At 40.8% G+C, this 27,706-nt stretch overlaps 1 protein-coding gene across 1 annotated transcript in view; it reads left to right on the plus strand.

Annotated features, from left to right (window-relative positions):
• Nucleotides 1-27,706, plus strand: part of LOC122549478 (lipoxygenase homology domain-containing protein 1-like) — a gene marked incomplete at its 5' end in the record, with an annotated part of 196,978 nt that overhangs the window by 136,145 nt on the left and 33,127 nt on the right. The window contains 6 exons of the mRNA XM_043689337.1: nucleotides 6,839-7,080; nucleotides 7,261-7,387; nucleotides 7,538-7,680; nucleotides 14,083-14,290; nucleotides 17,366-17,422; nucleotides 17,514-17,665. Of these exons, the coding sequence (XP_043545272.1) occupies nucleotides 6,839-7,080; nucleotides 7,261-7,387; nucleotides 7,538-7,680; nucleotides 14,083-14,290; nucleotides 17,366-17,422; nucleotides 17,514-17,665 (929 nt within the window). The remainder of the gene's footprint in view (nucleotides 1-6,838; nucleotides 7,081-7,260; nucleotides 7,388-7,537; nucleotides 7,681-14,082; nucleotides 14,291-17,365; nucleotides 17,423-17,513; nucleotides 17,666-27,706) is intronic.

Consider the following 27,706-nt stretch of genomic DNA (forward strand, 5'->3'; position numbering starts at 1 on the left):
TTTTCTCATTGGGACGGCGAAGGATGAGGGGTGACTTGATAGAGGTTTATAAGATGATCAGAGGAATAGATAGAGTAGACAGTCAGAAACTTTTTCCCCGGGTACAACAGAGTGTTACAAGGGGACATAAATTTAAGGTGAAGGGTGGAAGGTATAGGGGAGATGTCAGGGGTGGGTTCTTTACCCAGAGAGTGGTGGGGGCATGGAATGCGCTGCCCGTGGGAGTGGTAGAGTCGGAATTATTGGCGACCTTTAAGCGGCATTTGGATAGGTACATGGATGGGTTCTTAATCTAGGTTAGAAGTTCGGCACAACATCGTGGGCCGAAGGGCCTGTTCTGTGCTGTATTGTTCTATGTTCTATGTTCTATTATATACATATAAATCAATAGCATGTTTATTATTCTTTCCACATCAAATCATTTTGTTATTTTTATAATCCATAATTCAAATTCTTCCCTTACATTACATATGTCTAGCAAAGAGCATAATGTGTTGCATGTAGGAAACAAACTTTGATTTTCCTGCTTGTTGTGGTAAAGTAATTATAAGGTCATAGGTGTGTATAGCACAAGAAGGTTTTCTATCTTCACGACTCTTACAGGGAGTGAATTTCAGATTCCTATTGTTCTCTGGGTGAAAGTCTTTCTGCTAACATCTTCTGTAAATCTTTTGCCCCTTATCTTCACTGTATGCCACCTACAGAATAACCTTCCCTTTGTGTCAAATTTGTGCAGTTTATTTTCAAAAGGCTGTAGTTGACTGATGATATATCAAAGTTCTTAGCTCATGTTAGTTGTGATGGGTTTTAATTCTGAGTGATACTACAAAAGTCGTTTGAACTGTGTAATGTGTTGGAACAGCAATTAATATTGCAGCATATCCTATTCTTTTGATTTCCAAATGTTAGCCATGCCCTCAGCCATCCTTTCCTTGATCATGATATCTGTCTAAATGAAAGTCTAGGGTGAGAATATAAGTTATACGTGCGATTACCACATCAAAGATTTTGCCAGTAGTTTAGTGGCTGAATGAAAAGAAAACTGAACAGCACTTTTAATACTCCAGAAGAATAGTTCTTTCCCACTAGTTAGTTCAACATTGCACCCACTGGTAGGCTTCAGGTTTGCGTAGATGTAGAGTTGTGAAAAATAAGAGAAAGTGAGTCAGAAACAATCCTGAGGGCAAGCCATAAATTACATACCATCAGCCAGGGAGTAGACAGGAAGTCATCCGAATCTGTGGAAGAAGCAGAAGACCTAGAGTCAGCAGAATTTTAGTAAAGCATATGGGGTGACACTGATTCTTTCTAGGTTCTTTCCAAAGTACAGAGGAAGACTGTAAAAATGGACACCTACACAGTGATGTCCTACTTTCTGAATCAGTCTATAAGGAGAGGTTAAGAGCCTACCTTGAAGCCTGCCGAGACCATTGTTATGGGGAAAATCACCAGCCTAGGAGTCAGAATCAGGGTTCGATGACAGAGTTTATTGTAGACGGAAGTACCGGAGCTCCGGGGAGAGAAAGACACCAATAACAGTGGTCAGCTGCGCATCTTCTCTCAATGCAGAGAACATGTCAAGACATTTTTATACATTTTGTGATATAATGGGTCAGTGATGAGGTTATGATTAGATTAGATTAGATTACTTACAGTGTGGAAACAGGCCCTTCGGCCCAACAAGTCCACACTGACTCGCCGAAGCGCAACCCACCCAGACCCATTCCCCAACATTTACCCCTGCCCCTAACACTACGGGCAATTTAACGTGGCCAATTCACCTAACCTGCACATTTTTGGACTGTGGGAGGAAACCGGAGCACCCGGAGGAAACCCACGCAGACACGGGGAGAATGTGCAAACTCCACATAGTCAGTCGCCTGAGGCTGGAATTGAACCTGGGTCTCTGGAGCTGTGAGGCAGCACTGCTAACCACTGTGCCACTGTGCCACCCACAAAGTTATTGTCTTTGTAACATAGTTTGTTTATTGTAAACATTGCAGAATCATTGATAGTTTTGATGCAGTCATTGTCAGTTCCAGCGCAACCTTTGTTAACTTCAGTGCAGTCGTTGTCAATTTTGGTGCAGACATGGTCAGTTTCAATGTCTGTGCAAAGGTCTATTGCTGTAGTAATGGGCGCTAATCACTCTTTCTGAGAAGGATAATTTCTGCAGCCCTGTCTGTTACCACTTTGTATTGAGTCCGTATCAAGCTGTTAGCATTTCTATCAAAGGTATTTTCTCCCCCACCCACCCTAAACTAATCAACTAGGTTGTGAGTGCATTGTGCTGACATTCTGGTGGCCCCAGGCATTATCTATGTTTGCTTTGCTGTCTCTCTCCATATTATGGTTCGGTGGCCATCTTGTATGTCAAGTGGCCAATTTATGGCTCAGTGGCCATCTTGTGTGTCTGTGTGCCTAGTGTCACCCTGCCCTGTGCCATCTCCCACTTCACTATACTATGGATATAAGTATAACAAGTGATGGCACTGTAGGGTTATGTACTGGTGAAAGTGCAGTTAGGGGACTAGTGTGCAGAATTGCCACTGTACATAGTGTGAATACTTTGCAATATCTGCACTGTCCTGGTTACAAAAATTAAGGTTGAATTGGGGCATGGTTAATAGGTTGGTGGACTCAAACATGAGTTTGCAAGAGATCGTGGACAAGGACAAAGATGTTTTCAAATGAACCCTGGGGGAAATGAAAGGAGTCATAATTAAATTACAGCTGAAGACAGAGGCTGAAGGTACATCCCGTACCAAATGCCATTGGGCCTAAAATGGAGGTGAAACTACAAAGTGAAAGGGCCACTCCCATCATTCTGGTTTTAAAAACAGATGACGCAGTGAGGATTTATGGTGACTTCAAAGTCACAGCCCTAAGTGCAGATCAGTACCCTCTTCCACTCATAAAAGGTCTATTCAATGGACTGGCATGAGAAAATTAATTCTCAAAAATGGATATGTTGCAGGCCAACCAACAGATGAGAGTTGTGAAGGAATTAGAATTAGGTTTTATTGTGATGTGTACTCAAAGGATACAAGAGTTCAGTGAAAAGTTTATAATGTGACCATTCATGGTACCATCTTAGATACAAGGTACAAAAGTGTAAAATCTTTGGTAAAAAGTAAAAAAAATGGAGAATTGTTAAAAGTTAAACAATGCAATTCTTTTCAGTATAAAGTAGTAAATAAGAAGTAAAGTTAAAAGTTCCTTCTTTAGACATGGGCCTGCAGTCACTCCTCACTGGGCTTAATCTCTCCCCTATGCTGGGCTAGATCTCTCCATCTCTGCGTCTCCATGCTGCCATCTCACCACTGACCACCATCCCCTGTCTTCTGCGCTGGGCATGATATCTCAATCTCCGCACTGCCATTTTTCCGTCGAGTGCCATCATCAATGATCTCCATGCCTCTGCACTGCTGTCTCATTCGTGACTGTCATCTGGGCTCACCAGCCATCTTGCCACAGGCTGCCAGTTTCCCATGCTGGTGCCATTATCGGCCTCCACCTGCTTCCACAATACCACTAACCACCAGATGTTTGCCCAGACACACCAACTGCCTCTTGGCAATCGCTAAAGTTCCCCCACTGCGGCCTCTAGCTGCTGCCATCACCACCACTGCCTGTTTTGCTGTGAATGCTGCAGTGTTCCAGCAAGGTTCTGCACCAATTCAAAGAACAAAAGAACAGCATCTCATTTTCAGCTTGGGGTTGATAGTGACACACAGGACTTTCTCGCTACAAGTGATTTTCTTTTGCCATCAAATCAGTGCCAACTCTATTTCAAAGGGCTATAAACCAAATTTTAAGTGGATTGCTAGGAGGGTTATGTGGATGATATTTTGGTCACTGGTTCCTCCAACAGAGGAGCATTTGAAACAAATTGAAGGAGCCTAAAAGTATTGTGGGTGCATGGCCTGCAAGTAAAAGTAGAGAAATGAGTGTTTTTAAAAGACTCAATAGAGGTGGTTCAATGGTTAACACTGATGCCTCACAGTGCCAGGGATCCAGGTTCAATTCCAGCCTAGGGTAACGGTCCTTGTGGAGATTGCACATTCTCCCCCTATCTGCATGGATTTCCTCTGGGTGCTCCAGTTTCCTCCCACAGTGCAAAGATGTGCAGCTTAGATGAATTGGCCATGTTAAATTGCCCATTGTATTCAGGGATGAGTAGGTTAGCCATGGGAAATACAGTGTTATTGGAATAAGATAGGAGGATGAGACTGGGTAGGCTGCTTCTTGGAGGGTAGGTGTGGACTTGTTGGGCCAAATGGCCAGTTTCATCACTGTAAAGACTTTATACGGTTTCAACTTGACAAGTTAATGAGTGACTACACAGGGCTCCCAAGAAGATGAAGGAACATGAAGTCCCCTAGACCGGAGAATGTGTCTCAGCTGAGATTGTTCTTGGGACTTGTAAACTACTATGGCAAGTTTGTGTCAGACCTGACAACCATGCTAAAACCTTTACATCAGACACTGGGAAAAGGTTGGTCATGAAAATGGATCTATGAATGTGAAGCAGCTTACCAGAGGTGAAGCAAGCCCTAAAAAGATCAGAAGTGTAAATGTATTTCATCCCAAAGTTACCACTACAGTTAGGGTATGATGCCTTGCCTCATGGAGTTCACTCTGTGCTATCACACATCTTATTAAATGGAGAGTAAAGGTCTATTGCATTTTGCATTCAGGCCACCAACAAAGATGGAAAACAATTAATACAGAAGCTTAAATCAAAAAATATGAATTAAGCATTGTGTTTGGCATTAAGAAGTTCACCCATTTCCTTTGCAGCAAACACTTGTGCTACTGACCAACCACAGACGTCTAACCTCCAGTTTTGGCCCATGTACAGGAATACCATCAATAGTAGCAGCATGCCTACAGAAATGAGCACTGGCTCTGTCAACTTACTCATATAAAATCAGATACCAATAGGCAGAGAAGCACAGCAATGCAGATAAACTGTCAAGGCTGCCACTACCGGGGAATAAAGATGTTTTCCACTGCTCTCTGAAAACTATGTACTTTTCCCAGGGTGATAAAGTATTGGTATCAGTGGGTCAAGTGCAGAACGCTTCTCGGAATGATCCAGTCCTGAGCTAAATGTTGGACCTTGTCCTGAGAGAGATAATCAGTCATAATAACTGCCCAGAAGTGTACCCTTATATCCAAGATATGGGAGTTATGTGTATTGGACGTATGATTATTGTGGGAAATGAGACTTAGTATTCCTCCTCCATTAAGAGGAAAGGTGCTAGAACAAGTGCACCAAGGGTACCCTGGTGTGGTATGAGTGAAGGAGTTAGTTTTAGTAGTCAAATGTGGACTCCCCAGAAGGAGGTGAAAGTAGGATCGTGCTAATCTTGCACAAAAGTAAGAAAGGTTCTGCTGTTGTTGCCCCTTCACCCATGAAAGTGGCCTCACACACCATGGCAGTGGATTCACATCGATATCATGGGACTAAAAGAGAGGCTAATGTTCCTACTGGTTGGGGATGCCCACTCCAAGTTGCCTGAGGTGGCAGTCATGAAATTGGTTTGGTGGAATCAACAATAGACTGACTGGATGAAGTGTTTGCCTGGTTCAGGAATCCCGAACAAATCATGAGTGACAGTAGTCCACAGTTTGTGAAGCAATAGTTCAAGGAGTATCTGGCAAATCACAGAATCAGGAATGTGAGATTTGCTTCATAATACCTTTTAACAAATGACCAGGTGGAGAGTTTTGTATAAACCTTGAAGCAGGCTCGAAAGGCCTCACAAGGGGAGGGATCGCTAGGATGGCAAATCGACAAGTTCCTGAGCATGTACAGGAATACTCCACATGTGATAATCTAGTGCTTGCCAGTGTCTTTATTGTTTGACCACCAGCTGAGAACCATATTTGACTTACTATGACATGAAGAGACCAGAGAGGTGGTAGAGCGAAATCAAAAAGAATAGATGGCCAGTAGGAACTGCAAGGTCAAGGGTATTCCAAAGAGAAGAGACTATATTAGGTCAGAATTGCACATCTGGGGAAGAATGGATCTGAGTGGTGATCATGCCTCAAACAAGACAGTTATCATATAGGGTTTAGACTGGGGTGAATGGTCTGGAGGATTCATGTGGACCAGCTGGTTGCTGCACCTCACCAATGAGGTAAAGTGCTTCAAATCACTGATCCGGTCCAGATGGGATCAGTGGTCTTGATCGGGTCATGTGTCTCCACACTAGGTTTGACCATATTCACTAAGGGCACAGGGCAACAACCGTTAATCAGAGAGGGTCATATCTGTTGAACAATGGGAGCTTCCAGAGGCAGAGGAAGACTACACTAGAAAAGGTTCCTGGAATAAGGTGACAACCTTCTCGGAATCACCATTCCTCAGAAACACTGATCATGTCAATGTAGACTACAGAAGGGTTATTTTCTTTATTCATTTTGTACATGTTCCTGACGATGTATATATGTTAGTTTCCATATTTTGATAATAGTTATTATTATCTATCTATCTATATATATGTTGATTACTGGGACTTTTAAAATTAAGAGAGTGGGGTGTTATATGTAGGTAGTTGGGGGGCACTGCTGCTTAGGTCAGGTGACCTGAGGCAGTGTTTGGGTCCAGTCTCGAACCAGCTGTGAGCTGTGAGGTGTGAGCATCATAAATGAAATGTTCCTGTTCAGATTTACCATTTGTCTATATGGTACATAATTCCTGGTTCCAAAGGAAGCATTGTGATAACATCTTTATATTTTTCTGAAACATAAACAAACAGTAATTATATAACAGAATTAATACCACGAAATTAACTCTGCATCAATAATTATTTCCATTCATCAGGAAGCTGGGATGTCTTTGTCGTCACCAGTGACATGCCAAACAGTGGCACAGATGTAGAAGTAATACTGACAATTTGCTGCAAAAATGGTTCTGCTGCCCCCATAATTCTTAAGAAAGGGTCTTTGAACAGAGGTTATACATACCAGACCTCCATTAGCATTGATGACCAGCTAGGAGCAATCACTAAAGTAAGGCTGGAAAGAGAGGAATCCAAGAATGAAGATTTTTGGCATTGTCAGAAGGTAATGAGTGAAGGTGTCTGTTGGCTGTAATAACTGATCACCACTCCGTAATGTGAAATGACTAATTCCTTCCAAAATTATCTTTCAATATTTTTCTTACTGTTTCAGGTTTACTTAGTATAATTTTAATTCTTCCAGAAAAAACAATGTGTAGTCATTGCAATTGCTTAATTCCCCTAGGTAGAACTCCATCACCAAAGCACCAAAGAAACGTTAGAGTTTTTGTTCCTGCGCAATTTATCACAAGTTGAAGGATTTGCAGTGGCAGAACTTCCTTTAATCATGAGCAGTACCAATTTTCTGACAGGTTTGTGGCTCTGTTGGTATACCTCTAAATAGACAGACATTCAACGTGGGTCCATTATTGGTTAAATGAAGTATAGTGAAAGATGTGCATTTTCACTTCATGCTCTTACCACATTGTCCAAAGATTTAAGCGTACTATTATGCTTTACAGTGAAGGAATATGTGTTATCCATCATCACTGGATCATCAAGTAATTTAGGAGCAGATTCTGATGTATATATCACTTTAAAAGGAACTCTTGGAGATACAGGAAAAAGAAAAATCAACACACAAGCAACAAATAAGGAAACAATGGTAGGAAAGCGTATATTGGTCACATAATTAATTTTAGTTTTCACTGTGTATTCCTAGGTATAAATAAAGTTAAGATTGATCTAATCCAATTAATGGGCTCCACACATATCATTCCAACATGAAGTGACTTCTCTGAAGATCTGAGAATTGCAAATTGTTGAGAAAGCAGCCAGAAGTCACAAAAATAGGAAGGGGATGGAAATGCCTATCCCACACAATGGTTTCAACTAGGTCAGGAATGTAAGCTGCAGGCGAGACACACATACTCTTAATAGGTATTTCCTAATCAACCTGTTCAGAGATGTCATTACACACCTTGTTAGCTGGTGAGATTTGAAATCAGGTATCCTGGCTCAGAGAATGGGACACTACCACTGGACTACAAAAGAACTCAATGCATACCTTTATATTGCACCACTGAAAGTTGGGGCCAGGAATCTGAGAATCAAGTCTCAACTATCAATTTTAAATGTCTGCAGACTCCTTATAATTCTGAAAAATCTGGTTCTTTATGTCCTCCTCAAAATTTTGTTTCTTAAGAAATAGGAACAAAAGTCGAACATTCAGTCTCTTAAGCCTGTGGTGCCATTCAGTAGGATTATGGCTGATCCAACATTCCTTGCATCCACTTTCCTGCCTTTTCCACACAATAAGACCATAAGATATAAAATCCCAATAGTACTGGAGTAGGCCATTAAGTCCACGTTGAACCTCTGAAGAACACCCAATGGAGACCCATCACCTTACCCTATTCCTACATTTTTCCATGACTAATTTACCTAGCCTGCACATCACTGGACACTATGGGCAATTTAGCATGGCCAATCCTCCAAATCTTTGGACTGTGGGAAGAAACCCATGCAGACACAGCAAGAATGTGCAAACTCCATCCAGACAGCATCCTTAACCTGGAATCAAGCCTGGGTCCTTGGTAATTGTGAGGTAGCAGTGCTAACCATTTAGCCACTGTGCCACTCATATACGAGCAGAATATATGAGATTCAGCCCACTAGGTCTGATAGGTCATTCAATCATGGCCTATATATTTTTCAACTCCATTCTTCTGCCTTCTCCCTATTACCTTTTATTCCCTTACTAATCAAGAACTTATCTACCTCTGCCTTAAACATAATCAGTAACTTAAACATAATCAAAGCCTTCCATGACAATTAGTTTCACAATTTTACCATAGAACATTATAGTGCAGTACAGGCCCTTCAGCCCTCGATGTTGCGCTGCCCTGTGAAACCAATCTGAAGCTCATCTAACCTACACTATTCCAATCTCGTCCATATGCCTATCCAATGACCACTTAAATGCCCATAAAGTTAGAGAATCTACAACTATTGCAGACAGTACTTCCACACCCCTACTACTCTCTGAGTAAAGAAACTATCTCTGACATCTATTCTATATCTATTACCCCTCAAACTGAAGCTATGCCCTTTCGTGCAAGCCATCACCATCCTCAGAAAAAGGCTGTCACTGTCCACCTGATCTAACCCTCTGATTATCTTGTATGCCTCAATTAAGTCACCTCTCAACCTTCTTCTCTCTAACGACACCAACCTCAAGTCTGTCAACCTTTCCTCATAAGACTTTCCCTCCATACCAGGCAACATCCTAATAAATCTTCTCTGAACCCTTTCTAAAGCTTCCACATCTTTCCTATAATGCGGTGACCAGAACTGCACTCTCTGGCTGAAGAAATTCCTCATCATCTCAATTCTAAAGTGTCATTCCTTTACTCTGAGTCTGTGCCCTCTGGTGCCCAGTCTTGCCTACTAGTGGAAATATCATCTCCACACCCACTCTAGGCTCTCAGTATTCTGTAATTTTCAATCAGATGCACTGTCATCCTTTTCACTTCCATCAAGTACATAATTAGAGTCCTCAACCGCATCTCATTTGCAAAGCACTTAAAGAGTCATAGAAATGTACAGCATGGAAACAGACCCTTCAGCCCAACCCGTCCATGCCGACCAGATATCCCAACTCAATCTAGTCCGACCTGCCAGCACCCAGCCCATATCCCTCCAACCCTTCCTATTCATATACCCAATCAAATGCCTCTTAAATCTCGCAATTGTACCAGACTCCACCACTTCCTCTGGCAGCACATTCCATGCACGTACCATCCTCTGTGTGAAATGATTGCCCCTTAGGTCTGGTTTAAATCTTGCCCCTCTCATCCTAAACCTATGCCCTCTAGTTCTGGACTCCCCGACCCCAGGGAAAAGACTTTGCCTATTTACCCTATCCATGCCCCTCATGATGTTGTAAACCTCAATAAGGTCACCCATCAGCCTATGATGCTCCAGGGAAAACAGCCCCAGCCTGTTCAGCCTCTCCCTGTAGTTCAAATCCTCCAACCCTGGCAACATCCTTGTAAATCTTCTCTGAACCCTTTCAAGTTTCACAACATCTTTCCGATAGGAAGGAGACCAGAATTGCACGCAATATTCCAACAGTGGCCCAACCAGTGTCCTGTACAGCTGCAACATGACTTCCCAACTCCTATACTCAATGCTCTAACCAATAAGCTGAAAATGTGTTGCTGGAACAGTGCAGCAGGTGAGGCAGCATCCAGGGAACAGGAGAATCGACGTTTCGGTCATAAGCCCTTCTTCAGAACTCTAACCAATAAACCTTCTTCAGTATTCTACCTACCTGCACTCCATGGTCTCTTTGTTCAGAAACACTTTTGAGGACCTTACCATTAAGTGTATAAGTCCTGCTAAGATTTGCTTTCCCAAAATGCAGCACTTCATATTTATCTGAATTAAACTCTATCTGCCACTTCTCAGCCCATTGGGCCATCTGGTCAAGATCCTGTTGTAATCTGAGGTAACCCTCTTCGCTGTCCACTACACCTCCAATTTTGGTGTCATCTGCAAACTTACTAATTGTACCTCTTATGCTTGCATCCAAATCATTTATGTAAATGACAAAAAGTAGAGGACCCAGCACCGATCCTTGCGGCACTCCAGTCTGAAAAGCAAGCCACCAGTCTGAAAAACAACCCTCCACCACCACCCTCTGTCTTCTACCTTTGAGCCAGTTATGTATCCAAATGACTAGTTCTCCCTGTATTCTATGAGATCTAACCTTGCTAATCAGTCTCCCATGGGAAACCTTGTCAAACACCTTACTGAAGTCACATCTACCGCTCTGCCCTCATCAATCTTCTTTGTTACTTCCTCAAAAAACTCAATCAAGTTTGTGAGACATGATTTCCCATGCACAAAGCCATTTGACTATCCCTAATCAGTCCTTGCCTTTCCAAATACATGTACATCTTCTTCTAAACCTCTGGACCCTTTCCAAGCATATCTTTCCTTAGATAGGGGACCCAAAACTGCTTGCATGCAGTCTAACCAGTGCCTTTTAGATTAGATTAGATTAGATTAGATTACTTACAGTGTGGAAACAGGCCCTTCGGCCCAACAAGTCCACACCGCCCAGCTGAAGCGCAACCCACCCATACCCCTACATTTACCCCTTACCTAACACTACGGGCAATTTAGCATGGCCAATTCACCTAACCCGCACATCTTTGTGACTGTGGGAGGAAACCCACGCGGACACAGGGAGAACGTGCAAACTCCACACAGTCAGTCGCCTGAGGCGGGAATTGAACCCGGGTCTCTGGCGCTGTGAGGCACCAGTGCTAACCACTGTGCCACCATGCCGCCCTTTTACATCCTCAGCAATATATTACTGCTCTTGAATTCTAGTCCTCTCATAATGAATGCTAACATTATATTTGCCCTACTACCTTCCAACTGAACCTGCAGATCTCTTTGTGCTTCGGATTTTTGAAGACATTCCCCATTTAGAAAATAATCTATACCACTTCTTCCTACCAAAGTGCAAACCCTCACACTTTCCTACATTGCTACTTTGCCCACTCTCCTAATGTATCCAAGTCCTCCTATACTTCCTCAACAATATCTGTTCCTCAACCTAATTTTGTGTCATCTGCAATAATGCCCTTAATTCCTTTGTCTAGATCATTAATGTATAACATGAATAGTTGTGGTCCTTCATTTTGAGAGGACTAGAATCTCAAGCAGTCATGTTCTGAGAGCTCTGGTCACTTAACATTTGGAATATAATGCTAACCTTTGCAGAACTCCCCTGGTGGCTGACTACCATCCTAAAAAAAGACTCCTTTAGCCCCACACTCTAACATTGCCAATCAGTCAATCATCTAATCATGTCAGTACCTTGCCCTTAACTCCATGTGCTCTTATTTTGTTTAGTAGCGTCCTGTGCAACGCCTTGTCAAAAGCCTTCTGGAAACCAAATAAATTATATCCACTGGCTCTCCTTTGTCTAATTTGCTCATTACCTTCTCAAAGAATTCTAACAGATTTGGCAGGCTTGACCTTCCCATGATGAAGCTGTGCTCGCTTAACCCAATTTTGCCATATACTTCCAAGAACTCCACAATCTCATCCTTGATAATAGGCTGTAAAATCTTACCAACAACCGAGGTCAGGCCAACAACCTATAATTTACCATATCCTGCCTCCCTCCATTCTTAAACAGAGTGTTACATTAGTTATTTTCTAGTTGGGTGGGACCCACCCTGACTCCAGTGATTCCAGAAAGATCATCACCAATGTGTCTACAATCTCTTCAGCTATCTCCTTCAGAACTCTGGGGTGCAGTACATCTGGTCCAGATTGTTTCTTCAACTTCAGACCTTTCAACTTGCCAGTACCTTCTCCTTAATGATGGCCCTATACTCACCTCTGCTCACTGACTTTGTTGAAGTTCTGTTACCATGCCAGTGTCTTCCACAGTGAAGACTGATGCAAAGTACCTTTTCAATTCTTCTGCCATTTCTTTGCTCCCCATTATATAATGATACTACCACTTTAAAAGGTTACTTTGTCCTGGGTTTTTTTGAAGAGTGGTTGTGAGGGCAGAGGTGCAGAACTGGCTACCAAAGACATCTTAAGTAAACAATAGGGCGGCACGGTGGCACAGTGGTTACCACTGCAGTCTACCACTCTGCCGCACAGCGCCAGAGACCCGGGTTCAATTCCCGCCTCAGGCGACTGACTGTGTGGAGTTTGCACATTCTCCCCGTGTCTGCGTGGGTTTCCTCTGGGTGCTCCGGTTTCCTCCCACAGTCCAAGGATGTGCAGGTCAGGTGAATTGGCCATGCTAAATTGCCCGTAGTGTTAGGTAAGGTTTAAATGTAGGGGTATGGGTGAGTTACGCTTCGGCGGGTCGGTATGGACTTGTTGGGCCGAAGGACCTGTTTCCACACTGTAATGTAATCTAATCTAATCTAATATGTGAGGACTTTAAGCTTTTTTTAAAAGTTGGTACAATGGAAAAAAACATGAATGTGTGTGGCCAGCTCCCACAGACCAAGCTTTTTTAGCTGCAGCAGTCAGAAGCTGTTTGGGGGTCTCAGAAGAGTCGGAGCTTTATTGAATGATTCCCAGCTGCTGGCGAAGCAGTAATTGTTATGGACCAGACCAGACCCCCTCAAAGTGTTTTAAGGAAGTAGCTACGTCCTATATTTTTCGTATTTTAAAGGTAGATATGAAGAGCATGTTCCAGATGTGATAAAACTGATCAAATTACTCTCGTGCTACTTTCTAGGGTGTCTCACAGCACCAGGGACCCGGTTTTGATTACACCCTCGGGCAACTGTCTGTGTGGAGTTTGCTTGGGTCTCCCTGTGTCCGCATGGGTTTCCTCCCACAATCCAAATATGGGCAGGTTAGGTGAATTGGCTGTCCTAAATTGCCCATAGTGTTCAGGGATGTATAGGTTAGGTTCATGAGTCGGGGTAAATGTAGGAGAATGGGTTGGGGTGGGATACTCTTCAGAGTTGTGGACTTGGGCCAAAGGGCCTGTTTCCTCACAGTACGGATTCTAATTCTCAGAAATCTCTTTTGATGTTGTTTCCTCCTAGACTGGAGAACTGCATGTAAGAATATGTGTCTGAATTTACCTTTTTGCCATGGGGTGTGTAGTAGGTGATACTTACTCTCTTCCAGAAGACACTTTACCCAAATTTCTTAAGTGATGAAGATACACTAGTGTATACATCCATTGGCCCTTTGCAATTCAGTTTCCAGTCACTGATCCCATATATACTGGCAAGTGCTGTTATTTTCAAAATAAGTTCAACTGTTAGGATTGCAAGTTGTTTATCTTTTGGTCCTAATTTTTTTTTGTATTGTACAATATTTGTTCTATATGAACAAACAGAATCTTTTCAGGAAGCTTTTTAGCTTTGTAATAACTGCAGGAGAAGCTTTTCTATCAGGGGAGGCATGCAGCTAGTTTTCACTGCTGTAATTAATTTAATATTTTGATGAAATATTCCTACTAATTCACTGTTTAATTTCTCAATGAATATTCAATTTTCAGGTTAACGTACTGATAATTGAGTCAGTTGATGTTGGTGAACTTCAGGCACTAAACATCCAAATGAAAAGAGGTTTTGATTTGTACCTGGAGAAAATTATTGTTCAGGAAGGAAAATATGCAATGATAGAACATATATTTATGGTGGGTGAATGGTTATATAACCCAAAAGATGCAAACAATGTGTCAACATTAACTATACCAATTACAGGTCAGTGAAATTACAGGAACAGAATACTTAAAGTTCAAAGATTGAAAATGTTGACAAACCTGCAAGCTTAAAAACCATTGACCAAGAAATTTGTCACATAATATTTGTATCTCATCATTATATATCCTTCTAAACCATCAGAATTTAGGATTGGAGGTGCACATTTTTCATGAACTTGAAAGGTAATAATAAACATCAAAAAAATGATATGTCTGAAGCAGATATGGTGCTGTTCGTGAATGTAAACAAGAGACAACATCTGTTTGATACCCTCACTACAATTTTGCATTGTGCCAACATTCTAGAAAACCAGATCAACATGTAGTATAATATGGTCCTTGAAGGGTTTAGGATACTATAATCAAGGAATGATTTTAATAAATGAATTCAGAGCATATGAACATCATATGGGAAAGCCAGTTCACTATGCTCAATTTGTTGTCACTTTCTTTGTATGGCAAAGCCACGCCTATAACTTGTCATGGGTGTCTATTTGCTGCCACAATTCTCTTTAAGAATAGGTAAATACAGGGCCTGCTTGGAATAGTGTGGTAGAGGAAAACGACTTTGTGGTATAACTAGAAGAAACGTTTTTATTAAGCGAAGGGAAATTCATTGTATGTTAGCAAAGAACAATATGTGACATTGATATGCTAGATGTTGTTATGGTGACTAGGCTACCTTTGCTGGATGCTCCAGATGCCCAAGGAAGACACCTTCTGTAGAGTTGTTGGCAGAACCCTCCATATGTCTCTGCACTGCTAGTATCAATCAGGCCAATCAGCCCATGCTACACAACATTTCTTGGATTTTCTGAGTATTGGTGTATAGTCCTTATATGCACTCCATGTGCTACCGCTGCTGGTTCTTCAAGAGGATGGGCATTCCCCTTACGTAGAGAAGGCATTTGACAAGATGCCACTGAAAGATTTATTGTGCAAATTAGGAGCTTATGTTGTGGAGGATGTGGGTAATATGTGAGCATTGATGGAAAATTGGCTGACTATCCAATACAAAAAATTCACAAAAAATATGGGGAGGTGATTGCATAGTGGTATTATCACAAGACTATTAGCTAGAGACCCAAATAAAGTTCTAGGAACTAGGGTTCAGGTCCTGCCGTGGCAGATGGTAGAATTAGAAATCAATATATATGTGGAATTAAGAGTCTAATGATTACTGTGAAACCATTTTCTATTGCTGCAAAAACCCATCTGGTTCACTAATATCCGTTAGGGGAAGGAATTTTGCTATCCTTACCTGACCAGGTCTATATTTGACTCCAGATATTATCATCATAGACCAATATAGCATGGAAACAGACCATTTAGTCCAACTCATCTATGCCGACTGGATATCCTAATCTGATCTAGTCCCATTTGTCTTTGTAATCACTGTGCCCATCATGTTTTGTTAAACCAAACTGCCTCCTGTTTTGTTATCCTGGCTATCTGAGCCACTGCTGCCTGTACTGGAGTGATGCCATGGAAGAATAACTGAGCTCTGTCTTCGGCATTGTGTGTATTTCTCCTGCTAGGACAAAAGAGAGGTAGATAAGCATTGGTGTACTATGAGGTCAACATCATCTGCCCCTTTCAGTTGTGTTGGCTCATCGTTGGATCTATAGCCACACCCTTACTCTGGTCAAGGACAACATGCACCCTGAAACATGGAGCATGTTTGGAGGAGGGTTTAAGCTCTGAGACCTGACCAGAAGTTTAGGGCTTTGCACTTGCCTTGCCAGAGCATATGAGTTTGTAGAACCTTTTATGTACACCTCAAATCCAAGTTATAATCTTACTAATGCAGATTTTATTTTTGAGTCAACCAGCAACCTCAATAATGGCTGTGTGAGAACCTAAATTGGGTTCCTTCCTGACTCTGTGGGGAACATTCAGCCCAAGGAGAGGAATGAATAAAATATTATTTGCTGCAATATTTTAAGGAAGGATGGGGAAGGAACAAAGGAGGAGTGTGACTGTATTTATCAATAATACTGATTCAACTTTTTCAGAGATGGTTGGTGTCTCACGGCTGTAACCCAAAGTAAGAGAGTGAACCCACTTCACAGGTCATCACCTGTGGCAATTGGGTGGCTGCTACAAAGGTCCCAAGAGTAGGAATTGAAATGAAAAACACTGTCACTTACTCTCACACTGAAGTGTCAGCAGGTCCAATACTGACACTTCTTTCTTTAGAGAATAGCTAATATTTCAATCCCTGCAGAGACTAATAACTATTTTAAAAATAGATACATTTCCTAGCACTGATTTGAAAACATCATAGTACATAATTTCATGTTTAAAGATTTTTACAGTAAGCAACAAACTAAAATCATAGCAGATAAAGCTTTTAACAGGCAGCTATTACAAACATAGAAGCAAGAAATAAGAGTAGGACATTCAGCCCTTCGAACCTATTCCACCATTCAGATTATGGCTGATCAGATTTTAAGCTCAACTCCATATTCTTACATATTCCCCATAATTTTTCATCTCCTTAGGAAAGCAAGAATCTTCCTAAATCTGCAAGTTTGTTAGTTACTGTAGAAGTCTTAAAACATGAAATTGTGTCCTACAAATCTTTCTGTCAGTCACTAACATAATTCCTCTTTTAAAAAACAATTATCAGACTCTACAAGGATTGTAGAACCTTTAAAACTCAGATGTTCAGTCATCTGTGAAAGCTTTGAAATAGCCAAACAGATTGTTGAGCTGACTTTCAATCAAGAAATGAAAGCAATGGGGACAACACCATATCTGGCTCTTATTTTGTTTTCCAGGTTTTCCAACGCACTTCTGACTAGTTTATCATAGAAGAATATCAAAAATTCCTGGACATTTAGGACAATACCATTTTTATTGTTTAAGTTCACATAAATTATTAAAGGAAAGATTTTCATTATGTGCTAGCTGTAATTCAAGTTTGTTATGTATGTTATGATTTTGCACTTAGTACATCTTTCTCCTTCATGACTAAATCATATTGCAAAGCTCTGAAACAAAATTTGTTTATGAAACTTTGTTTACTCAAAGCAAACTTGTATTAACTGAAAAATATTTTTGATTAATTTAGAATTGAAGTTGAGCAGCAAATACCAAGATCTTCCATCCTGGGAAGAAATTAAATCAGGTATATTGCTAACTAATGTAAATGTGTTAATACTTTTGAAAAATTAAAATTACATGACAATTCTTGATTTTGGTTTTTGTTCTTGATCCAGGTGGCAAATGGAAAGTCTATCTCTCAAATCTGAAAGGCAATACAGTGAATAGAATTGATTTAGAAATGATAATATATGGGCAATTGAAAAAATCGAACCCAATTCCTTTATCGACTGAACTCACTCGTTATATGGATGTTGTGACATTTGAGGTAAGTCACAATACTGCATAGTGGTATCTTTTTTTTAACATTATTATGTTCATTAGTAAATTATGTTCATTGGCAAATAATTCAAGGACTGGATTAAGTACGTGTTTATCTGGTATGTTTTTGCTCTGAAGTACCCCAGGCTGCTGGGGCCCTGATTAAAAGTTTCAAATCATCTCTCAAGACAGGGGCCATGCCAGAGGATTGGAGGACAGCTAATGTGGTTTCACTTTACAAAAAGTGTGGTAAAGATAGACCAGGGAACTATGAACCAGTGAGTCTAATGTCAGTGATAGGGGAACTATTGGAGATAATAGTGAAGGGGAAAATTAATTCTTTTTAAAGAGGCAAAGTTTGATCAGGAATAGCCAGCATGGCTTTTTTGGAAGGAGCCAAGAGTGTGGTGCTGGAAAAGCACAGCAGATCAGGCAGCATCTGAGGAGTAAGAGAATCGACATTCAGGCAAGAACCCATCATCAGGAATTTTGATGAAGGACTCTTGCCTGAAACGTCGATTCTCCTGCTGCTCGGATGCTGCCTGACTTGCTGTGCTTTTCCAGCACCACACTCTTGACTCTGATCTCCAGGATCTGCAGTCCTCATTTTCTCCCTTTGTTGGAAGGTGGTCAAGCTTAACAAATCTAGTGGAATTTTGCAAGTGATCAAGTATGCAGATGAGGGTAAGGTAATTGATGTTATTTTATATGGATTTCAGCAAGACTTTTGACAAAGTCCCAAATGGGAAGCTGATAAAGAAGGTAAAAGCTCATGATAACTTGCCAAGTTGGATCCAAAATTGGTTTAGTGACAGGAGATAGAAGATAGTGGTAGAAGACTGATTATGTGACTGGAGCCAGGTGTGTATTAGCGTACTACAGGAATTGGTGCTGGGTTTATTGTTGCTGTGATATTTATAAACAATGCAGATGAGAGTGTTGGATGGGGTTGGGGGTGTTGGGGGGGAGAAGTGGGGGATGATACGTTTGCGGATAATGCAAAGAATGGCTGGGTGATTGACACTGAGGAGGAAGGTGTTAGGTAACAGAAGGATATGAATAGATTAGTCATGTGGGTAGATCAATGGCAGATGGAATTTAAGTCTAATAAATGTGAAGTGATGTAATCTGAAAGAAAGAACAAAACAAGGGTGTACTTAAGGGATGGCAAGGCACTAGGAAGCTGAAAGGAACAGTGGGATATTGAGATATTGTCTACAGATCGCTGAAGGTAACAGGACAAGTCATTAGGGTAGTTAAGAAGGTAAATGGGACACTTTCCTTTATTAGTCATGATATAGAATATATGACCAAGGAAGTCATGTTGACAAGGCCACAGCTGGAATTTTGTGTGTTGTTCTGGTCACCATACTATATGAATGCCACGATTTGTGACAATGCTGTCGCTTTATAAAGTTTATTTTGTCCTTGGTTTCTTTCAAGACAGGTCATAAAGAATGAGATGCTGAAGAGTCTAGTTTGGTAATGGAAGGAGAGTGATCAGTTTTTCCAGTTCAGGTTTTATCTAATTTGTTTTAGTTGTAGCAATCACAAGATGCATGAGTGCAGGGTAGTTGCAAGTTTCAGTAAGAACTCCTCTGACTTTCTGAAATTCCTGTGGATGTTGTTCCCTCCTGCCTGTAAGCATCAGTGTTTAAATTTACCTTTTTGTCAAGGGGTATGTTGAAGGGATGTTACTTTATTGGATCAGTTAATTAGTAATAGTTGCTGTGTCAGGTCGGTTCCATATTCCAATAGTTAAGATATTCTACAGGGCCCTGGTGAGATCACACCTGGAGCACTGTGTGCAGTTCTGGTCTCCAAATTTGAGGAAAGACATTCTGGCTATCGAGGGAGTGCAGCGTAGGTTCACGAGGTCAATTCCTGGAATGGCAAGATTGCCTTACACTGAAAGACTGGAGCGACTGGACTTGTATACCCTTGAGTTTAGAAGACTGAGAGGGGATCTGATTGAGACATATAAGATTATTAAAGGATTGGACACTCTGGAGGCAGGAAACATGTTTCCGCTGATGGGTGAGTGCTGAACCAGAGGACACAACTTAAAAATATGGGGTAGACCATTTAGGACAGAGGTGAGGAGAAACTTCTTCACCCAGAGAGTGGTGGCTGTGTGGAATGCTCTGCCCCAGAGGGCAGTGGAGGCCCAGTCTCTGGATTCATTTAAGAAAGAGTTGGATAGAGCTCTCAAGGATTGTGGAATCAAGGGTTATGGAGATAAGGCAGGAATAGGGTACTGATTAAGGATGATCAGCCATGATCATATTGAATGGTAGTGTAGGCTCGAAGGGCAGAATGGCCTACTCCTGCACCTATTGTCTATTGTCTATTCTAAATTCTGCTTTCTTTTGTTTGTGTTTCAACTGTACTGTTTAAATAAATTTGGTTTTGATTAAAGCAGAATATTTTGACCAGCAGCATCACACCTGGAATTTCCACTCACATCTGCCTTTAAATTAAGAAAAAGTTATGGTCTAGCCTACCTTCTTTAAACATTTTGAGGGGGTCTGGCCTGCTCCATAACAGATTGCACTGGAGAGAGTGTGAAAGGGATTGACCAGAATGTTGCCTGGGTTGGAGCATTGAAGAGAGGTTGAATTAGGTCAGGTTTGTACTTTTGAGCAAAGAAGGGAGGAACCTGATAGAGATGTCTAAAATCATGAAGGGCATGAACAGAATGAATAGAATGCAGTTGTTATTCTAAGTTAAAAGTTCAATAATAAGAGGGCACTATTTTAAAGGAAGGAAGTTCAGAGGGAATTAAGAACAACATTTATGCCCAGAGAGTGATGAGATTGGCCAAAGATCCTCTTCTTTACTGTTTGATTTGATGATCCTGAGTAATTGTCATTCAGGCGCCACTGGTAGAATTCCTTTCTCTGAATTATGGAATGGAGATTAAACCTGTGCAGCAATAGAAAATTGCTTTCATAGTGCACCTTTAAAGTAGTAAGAGCCACCTAATAGTAAAATGAGCACAAGTTGGAGAAAGAGCCACAAGATTGTATTGCAAATTGTCTCACTCACAAACCCTTTAACCAGGGCTCCTTACTGGAAGCTCTGAGACCATTGATCTTCTTTTGACACTGCATACTTATTCTTAGATTTAGACTTTTGGCCTGATCACAATGTATATGTACTCCCAGTGCCTTCTCTGTGTCTGTCTCGAGGGTCAACTTGGTTCCTTGGACAAAGACTTCGCTCATTCTTTCCACTCCACAGCAAAGTCTGCAATGTTTGATGGAGATCTTCTCCTTTGCATGTTATATCATGCTTCATTCTTTTCCAGAGGTTTATGGAGGTTAGCAATTTACAAAAGTGATGACTGAGTGGAAACTGAAACAAATTAAGGTTAAAAAAGAAGAATTTTGGATGAGTTGAAGTTTATAGAGGTTTAGAGAGGAACTTGAGAGGCTAGCCATAACATGCATGTAATGTGTAATTTGGATTTGATAAATATATGGGTGAGCAGAAATTCTGTGAAACAGTCATTGTGTGGTTGCAAAGGTTGAAATGAACTTTCTTGGTGATGGAAAGTTGAACCACAAATAGCCGGCTTCAACCTGAGGCAGTGTCCAAAGAGAAGGTGTTGACAGAATTGTTTTTATGACAGAACCGAAGATAAAGTGATTCCATATTCTTAACACTTAACTGAGAAAATTATCGATGATTCTGCAGTGGATGTCTAACAAGCATGTTCACAACACAGAGGCAATGGAGAGATTGGAAAAGATAGTCAATGCATCAGCCTGTATATGGATCTTGTCATCATATAATGTAAATGAAGGTCAACAATGAAAATGACAAATATGATCGTACCAAGATCTTGTAAATAATAATGCAGGCAGGAAGAGAAGCATTGCTCTGGCAACTGTTGGTTTTGTTCTTACTGACAAAATTAAGAACAGACCAAGTCAGCTAGCAACAGAGCAACAACCACATGTCAAAGAGCTAGATAAATTGAGAAGAATAAGGAAGGATTGTACCCCTTGATCAGAATTGCAGGTAATGTATTTGTGCTATTGAATGGAACTATTCACTTCCCTGTCAAAGATGAAGATTGAAAAAGAGAGTGATAGAACAAAATAATTTAAATACATATGACAATTTGAAATTGAATGTCTGGGACACGGAAGAATTGAGAAAAAGTATGCTAAGTGAATGGGATTTGCTGAAAATGAATGCACAGACCACAGACTTAAACGTTACAGAGGTTGGAAGGATAAAGGCTGCTATGTCCCCTATGCCTGATGGACTCTATCCTAGGCACATTTGGCACAGTGGATAGCACTGCTGCCTCACAGTGCCAAAGACCCAGGTTCAACTCCCGCCTCAGGCGACTGTCTGTGTGGAGTTTGCACATTCTCCCCGTGTCTGTGTGGGTTTGCTCTGGTTTCCTGCCACAGTCCAAAAATGTGCAGATTAGGTGAATTAGCCATGCAAAATTACCCATGTATTAGGTGAAGTGGTAAATGTAGGGGAATGGGTCTGGGTGGGTTGTGCTTCGGTGGGTCGGTGTGGACTTGTTGAGCTGAAGGGCCTGTTTCCACACTGTAAGTAATCTAATCTAATCTATGATATTAAGGGAAGAAGCCATAAAGATAATTAATAATAATCTTCCAAGAATCCTTGGAATCTGGAAAAGGCCAAGAGAACTAGAAAACTACCAATAAGGACTCTTATTAAAAAAGATAAATGTAGGCCAGTTAACTTAACATTTTTCATTTGGAAAATGTTTAATCTATTATTCACAATCTAATAGCAGAACATTTAAAAATATTTAATATATTCAAGCAGAATAGCCACAACTTCATGAAGGAGAAATTATGCCTGGCATTGTTATTCTAATTCTTTGAGGAGGTCCAACAGATTAAGTAAAAGTATTTGGATTTCCAATGGGTTTTCAATAGGTACTATTCAATCAAGTACACCTATTTAATAAGATAAGAGCTCATAGAGCAGCACATTTGCATAGTTAGGGACTGACTAATTAGTAGAATGATATGGAGGTGCCAGTGTTGGACTGTGGTGAATAAAGTTAAAAATCACACAACACCAAGTTATAGTCCAATAGTTTATTTGGAAGTATTAGCTTTGGGAGTGCTGCTCCTTCATCAGGTAGCTATGGAGCAGGATCATAAGATATAGAATTTATAGTAAAACATCACAGTGTCATGCATGCAACTGATGTGATATATTGAACAAATCTAGATTGCTGTTAAGTCTTTTATCTTTTAGAATGGGTTGCAGGTTTCAGTTCATTAATATGTGAATCCCAGAACTTCTTTCAAGTCACATTCTCGAGATAACTTAAGGTTTTATTAAAAAAAAAGTGACATCTCAGCTCAAACAATGCATTAAAAGTGTAAGATTAGAGTTTATCTGAATCCCAATCTTGAGATGGACTGATTCTATTTCCAAAGTAGAAGTTTATAAAATGTTACATGGATTGACTGCCTGCAGCTTGTATGCTTTTTGAACCCACCATATACGCAGCAGGTACTCATGTTTCTTGGCCAACATTGTTGATCTCATACGCTGCAGGCAAGGGTGCCCAGAGGCACGATACATTGGCGAGACCAAGCAGACCCTCCAACAATGGATGAATGGATACCGCACAACAATCACCAGTCAGGGAACACTTCAGAGGTCAACGACATTTGGCCTTGGATCTTTGGGTGACTGTCCTCCAAGGTGGTCGGGATACACAATAAGGCAGAATAGCTGAGCAGAAGCTGATAGCCAAAATCGGTACCCATGTGGATGGCTTCAACCAGGACCTTGGGTTCATGTCATACTACAGGTTACCCCACTACACTATACATTCTCACACATACACATCCATGCACACTCTTACATATGCACACATCCATGCAGATCCTCTCTAATATACACGCTCTCTCCCAGCCACACACGCATATATACACACCCAGAGAGGCATGCGCGCATGCACACATGCACACACACTCTCTCACTCTCCCTCACATGCATGCACACACACTTATAAGGTTTTAGGGCAAACTTGCATTTGCAGAATTGTAATTGCAGATACATTCTATTTTGTTCAAAAAGCACACAATCTGCAGGCAGTCAATCCATGTAACATTTTATAAAATCCTACTTTGAAAATAGAACCAGTCTGACTCATTATTGGGATACAGACAGACTCTAACCTCATCTTTAATGCATTGTCTGAGCTGAGATGTCACCTTTTTTCATAAAACCTCAAGTTATCTCGAGAATGTAACTTGAAAGAAGTTCTGGGATTTATATATTCATGAACTGAAACTTACAACTCATTCTAAAAGATGAAAGCACTAACAGCAATCTAGGTTTGCTCAATATATCGTATCAGTTGCATGCATGACTCTGTGATCTTTTGCTATAAATTCTTAAGATGTCTTAAGATCCTGCTCCACAGCTACCTGATGAAGGAGCAGCACTCGAAAGCTAATGCTTCCTAATAAACCTGTTGGACAACAGCCTGGTACTATGTAATTAGTAGAAGGCAGAGAGTAGGGATAAGAAGTCATTGTCAGGATGGAAACATTTAACTAGTGGAGTACCACAGGTATCAGTGCTGGGGCCACAATTGTTTACAAAATTCTTAATCATTTGAATGACAAAGTTTTGCAGATATCACCAAACCAAAGGAGGTCAAATGGGGGGGGTCTGTAAAGTAAGAGAGACAGATTAAATGAGTGATCATAAGCATGGAGATATAATATTTTCTTAGAAGAAGTGAGGTTATGGACTTTCACAGGAAGATTAGAAAAGCTAAACATTATTCAAATGGAGAAAGATTGCAGAAAGTGGCAGCACAGAGCGATTTAGAGGTCGTGTGCATAAATCACAAAATGCTAGCAATAGTAAGCTAGTTGTAAGGAATGCAAATGCAGCCTAAAACCATATTTCAAAAGAAATAAAATGAAAACATAGGGAGGTCTTGCTAAAATTATACAAAAAAGTTGTTAGATCACACCTTACAAAGCTATGAACAGTTGTGTTTCTGTTATCTTGGAAAGGTATACTGGTAGATTAGATTAGATGCCCTAAAGTATGGAAACAGGCCCTTTGACCCAAGAAGTTCACACCAACCTACTGAGAAGTAACCCACACAGACCCATTTCCCTCTGACTAATGCACCTAACACTCTGGGCAATTTAGCATAGCCAATTCAAAATGCATGCAGATATAAGGAGAACGTGCAAACTCCACACAGACAGTTGCCCGAGGCTGAAATCGAATCTGGAACCCTGGTGTTGTGAGGCAGCAGTACTAACCACTGAGCCACCATGGTACTGAAGGTAGTCCAGAGAGGTTTCACTGGGTTGACCCCTGATATGAAAGGATTTTCTTATGAGGAGAGGTCAATTAGGTTGGTCCTGTACTCATTGGAGTTTAGGAGAATGAATATACAAGATTTTTTGGATGTTGACAAGAGATTATGAAAGGTTAAACAAGCTATTTTAAGTGCTTATGAATTGGTACCAGAAGCATATAGACAGCGGTTCAGAAGCACAAAGAATGAACCAGACCAGACATGTTGAGTTTGAAAGAATTAAACGTAGTCATTTTGATCGATGGGTGTGTGCTTTGAAAATAGATAGGACCTTTGAGGCTCTAAGAGAGATCATTCTGCTGAAAGAGTTTAAAAACTCACTTCCAGAGATGGTAAGAATTCACATAGAGGAACAGAATGTTCGGGAAGTGAGAAGGGCAGCAGAAGTAGCAGGTGAGTACATGTTGGTGCAAAAGACAAGCCTCCGGCCAGAATTTTGTCCTGTGAGGGATAGAAGTTGGGAGAAGGGAGAGATCCTACACTTCGAAACCAAGAGTACAGAGCACTGGTAATAATTTAGCACAGGATAAAAAAGAAACTCAAGAGGGTGAACAGGAGGTGAAAGGCTCAGGTGTTTTCACTGTAATGGAGTGGGACTTAGAAAACTACAGTGACGGTGGTTTCAGAAGGGCACTAGGAAAAGATGTTTTCACAGCCAGAAGTTGAGACATGTAAAGTCACAGTGCTGGTCTTTAAAAAAAGGCACTGTGTGAAAAGGTGTCATATAAGAAGCTAAGCCAGTGGCATTAGTGAAGGTAGTAAAGGAGAGCTGAGGAGCTGCAGACGAGCGCACAGTCTAGGCTGGGTATGGAGTTATTATCTGATCTCTACAAAGAATTTGCCTCTGTAGGTAAAGTTTACTCAGAAAGAACATCTTGCAGACTGCCTGGAGAATAGCTCTCTTAAAGGTACCTTTATCAATCAGTAACCTGTGAAGCAGAAAACTCTAAGAAGAAGAAAAGAAGATGCGACATCTGGCTGATTTTTGAAAAGCTGAACTTTGATAAATCTTAATTGGGGCTTTTAACCTACTGGTATTATAGAAGGGAAAGTAAAAGACAGGTTAAAGGAAGAAGTTGTAAATAGTTGTTAGTTAATTATTCTCTGTTACACTTTAAGAAATAAAGTTGTTACTTTTACTTTAACTAGTTCTTGGCCTCTTGAATGTTCACAGATTACTGCAGGGGATAAATCTTTTCTGTGTTGCTGGTTTAAATTAAGTAGGAGGGTTTACCCCCTATCGTAACAACAGATTAGATATGGAGAGGTTGGTTCTCCATGTAGGAGAATCTTGGAGCAGATTTATAATAAGGAATAACCCATTTGAGACCAAGATAAGGAGGAATTTCTTCTCTGAGTGGATATGTGGAATTTCTTTTACTGTAAAAGGGTTGTAGATGTTGTATAATTAGGCATTTTAAAGCCTGATGTATATAGATCAGTAAGGAAATCAAGGGTTATGGGGAATAGGCGGGAACATTGAGTTGAGGATTATCAGATCAGTCATGATCCTGTTGAATGGTGGAGTAGACTTAAAGGACTAGATGGCCCACTTCTGCTGCTATGTCACACCATTTATAAAGGATACAAGAGCAGTCAGGAGAGCAGTATAGTAATTAATTCGGAAAGAGCCAGACCTTCATGCAACAGTATGCACAACAGCTGGACTGTGGTGTGTGGAAATAGATGGAAGTGGATGTAAGTTACTTTTTATTTCTGGAAAGAATATGAGACTGGAAGATAAGCTTACTGTTTAAGCAAGCAAACTGAGTCTGAAAACAGTCAGATTCAAGGTGATGCACAGATTGGGCAGGGAGCAGAGTTCTTTCAAGATCAAAAACAAGGAATAGAATTTTGCTCTAGGAATGGGGTGAAAGTTTGTTAAGTTGAGTCTTTGCCTCTCTCACTGCCAAGAAAACCTGACCAATCAAACACTGTTCAATTTGTTAAAAGCTGACGGGCGAGCAAGGACATGTTTCTTGGCCTGTCATGTGACTCAACACAGGGTTCCCTGGTAATCAAAGGTCCTGGCTACACCAATCAAAGGCCTGAAGCTTCTAGGCCTTAAACACTGCCAGTTGAGAATACTCCTCAAGGGATCCAGAGGTGAGAAGGTAAGTTTTTGTTTTATTCTATTTGCACTATGGGATATTGGGGAACAAAGACCAAGAGCAACAAGAGTCCTCTTTCCACCCCTGCTTTGGATCATGTACAGATTTGGCAAAAATGGATTGTGTCGTAACACTGCTCCAACTCTTCCACTATGAAGATCATCCTGATTTTCCATTTGGGAAATTAGATACCTTTTGTGCCCATTGAAAAGTACAGAATCAAAGAGGTGACAAATTGAGACCCTTAAGTGGCCATCCATTGAGGGCACTTAAAATTATTAATTGGTAGTAGGTCAGGAAGGTTGCCTATGAACCTCCTCACCTAGTAATTAATTGGAGAAGTAGTGAGAAAAAGTAAAGCTCTTTTCCAAACTAAGGCCATGATGCCTAATTATTTCCCTTTTACGCTACCTCCATGAAGGGAAATATTCTGACTAAGAGCCAATTTTTTTTAAGAATAATTACAGGTCATCCAATACTGGATAAAGGATGAGTCGTCTAATACAGAGGCATTAGAAATGTAATGTAAAATGGTGGAGTATGATTTTAAAAATATCTCCATGGAATGTTGGTA

Source organism: Chiloscyllium plagiosum, chromosome 4 (assembly GCF_004010195.1).
Source record: "Chiloscyllium plagiosum isolate BGI_BamShark_2017 chromosome 4, ASM401019v2, whole genome shotgun sequence".
Classification (NCBI taxonomy): Eukaryota; Metazoa; Chordata; class Chondrichthyes; order Orectolobiformes; family Hemiscylliidae; genus Chiloscyllium; species Chiloscyllium plagiosum.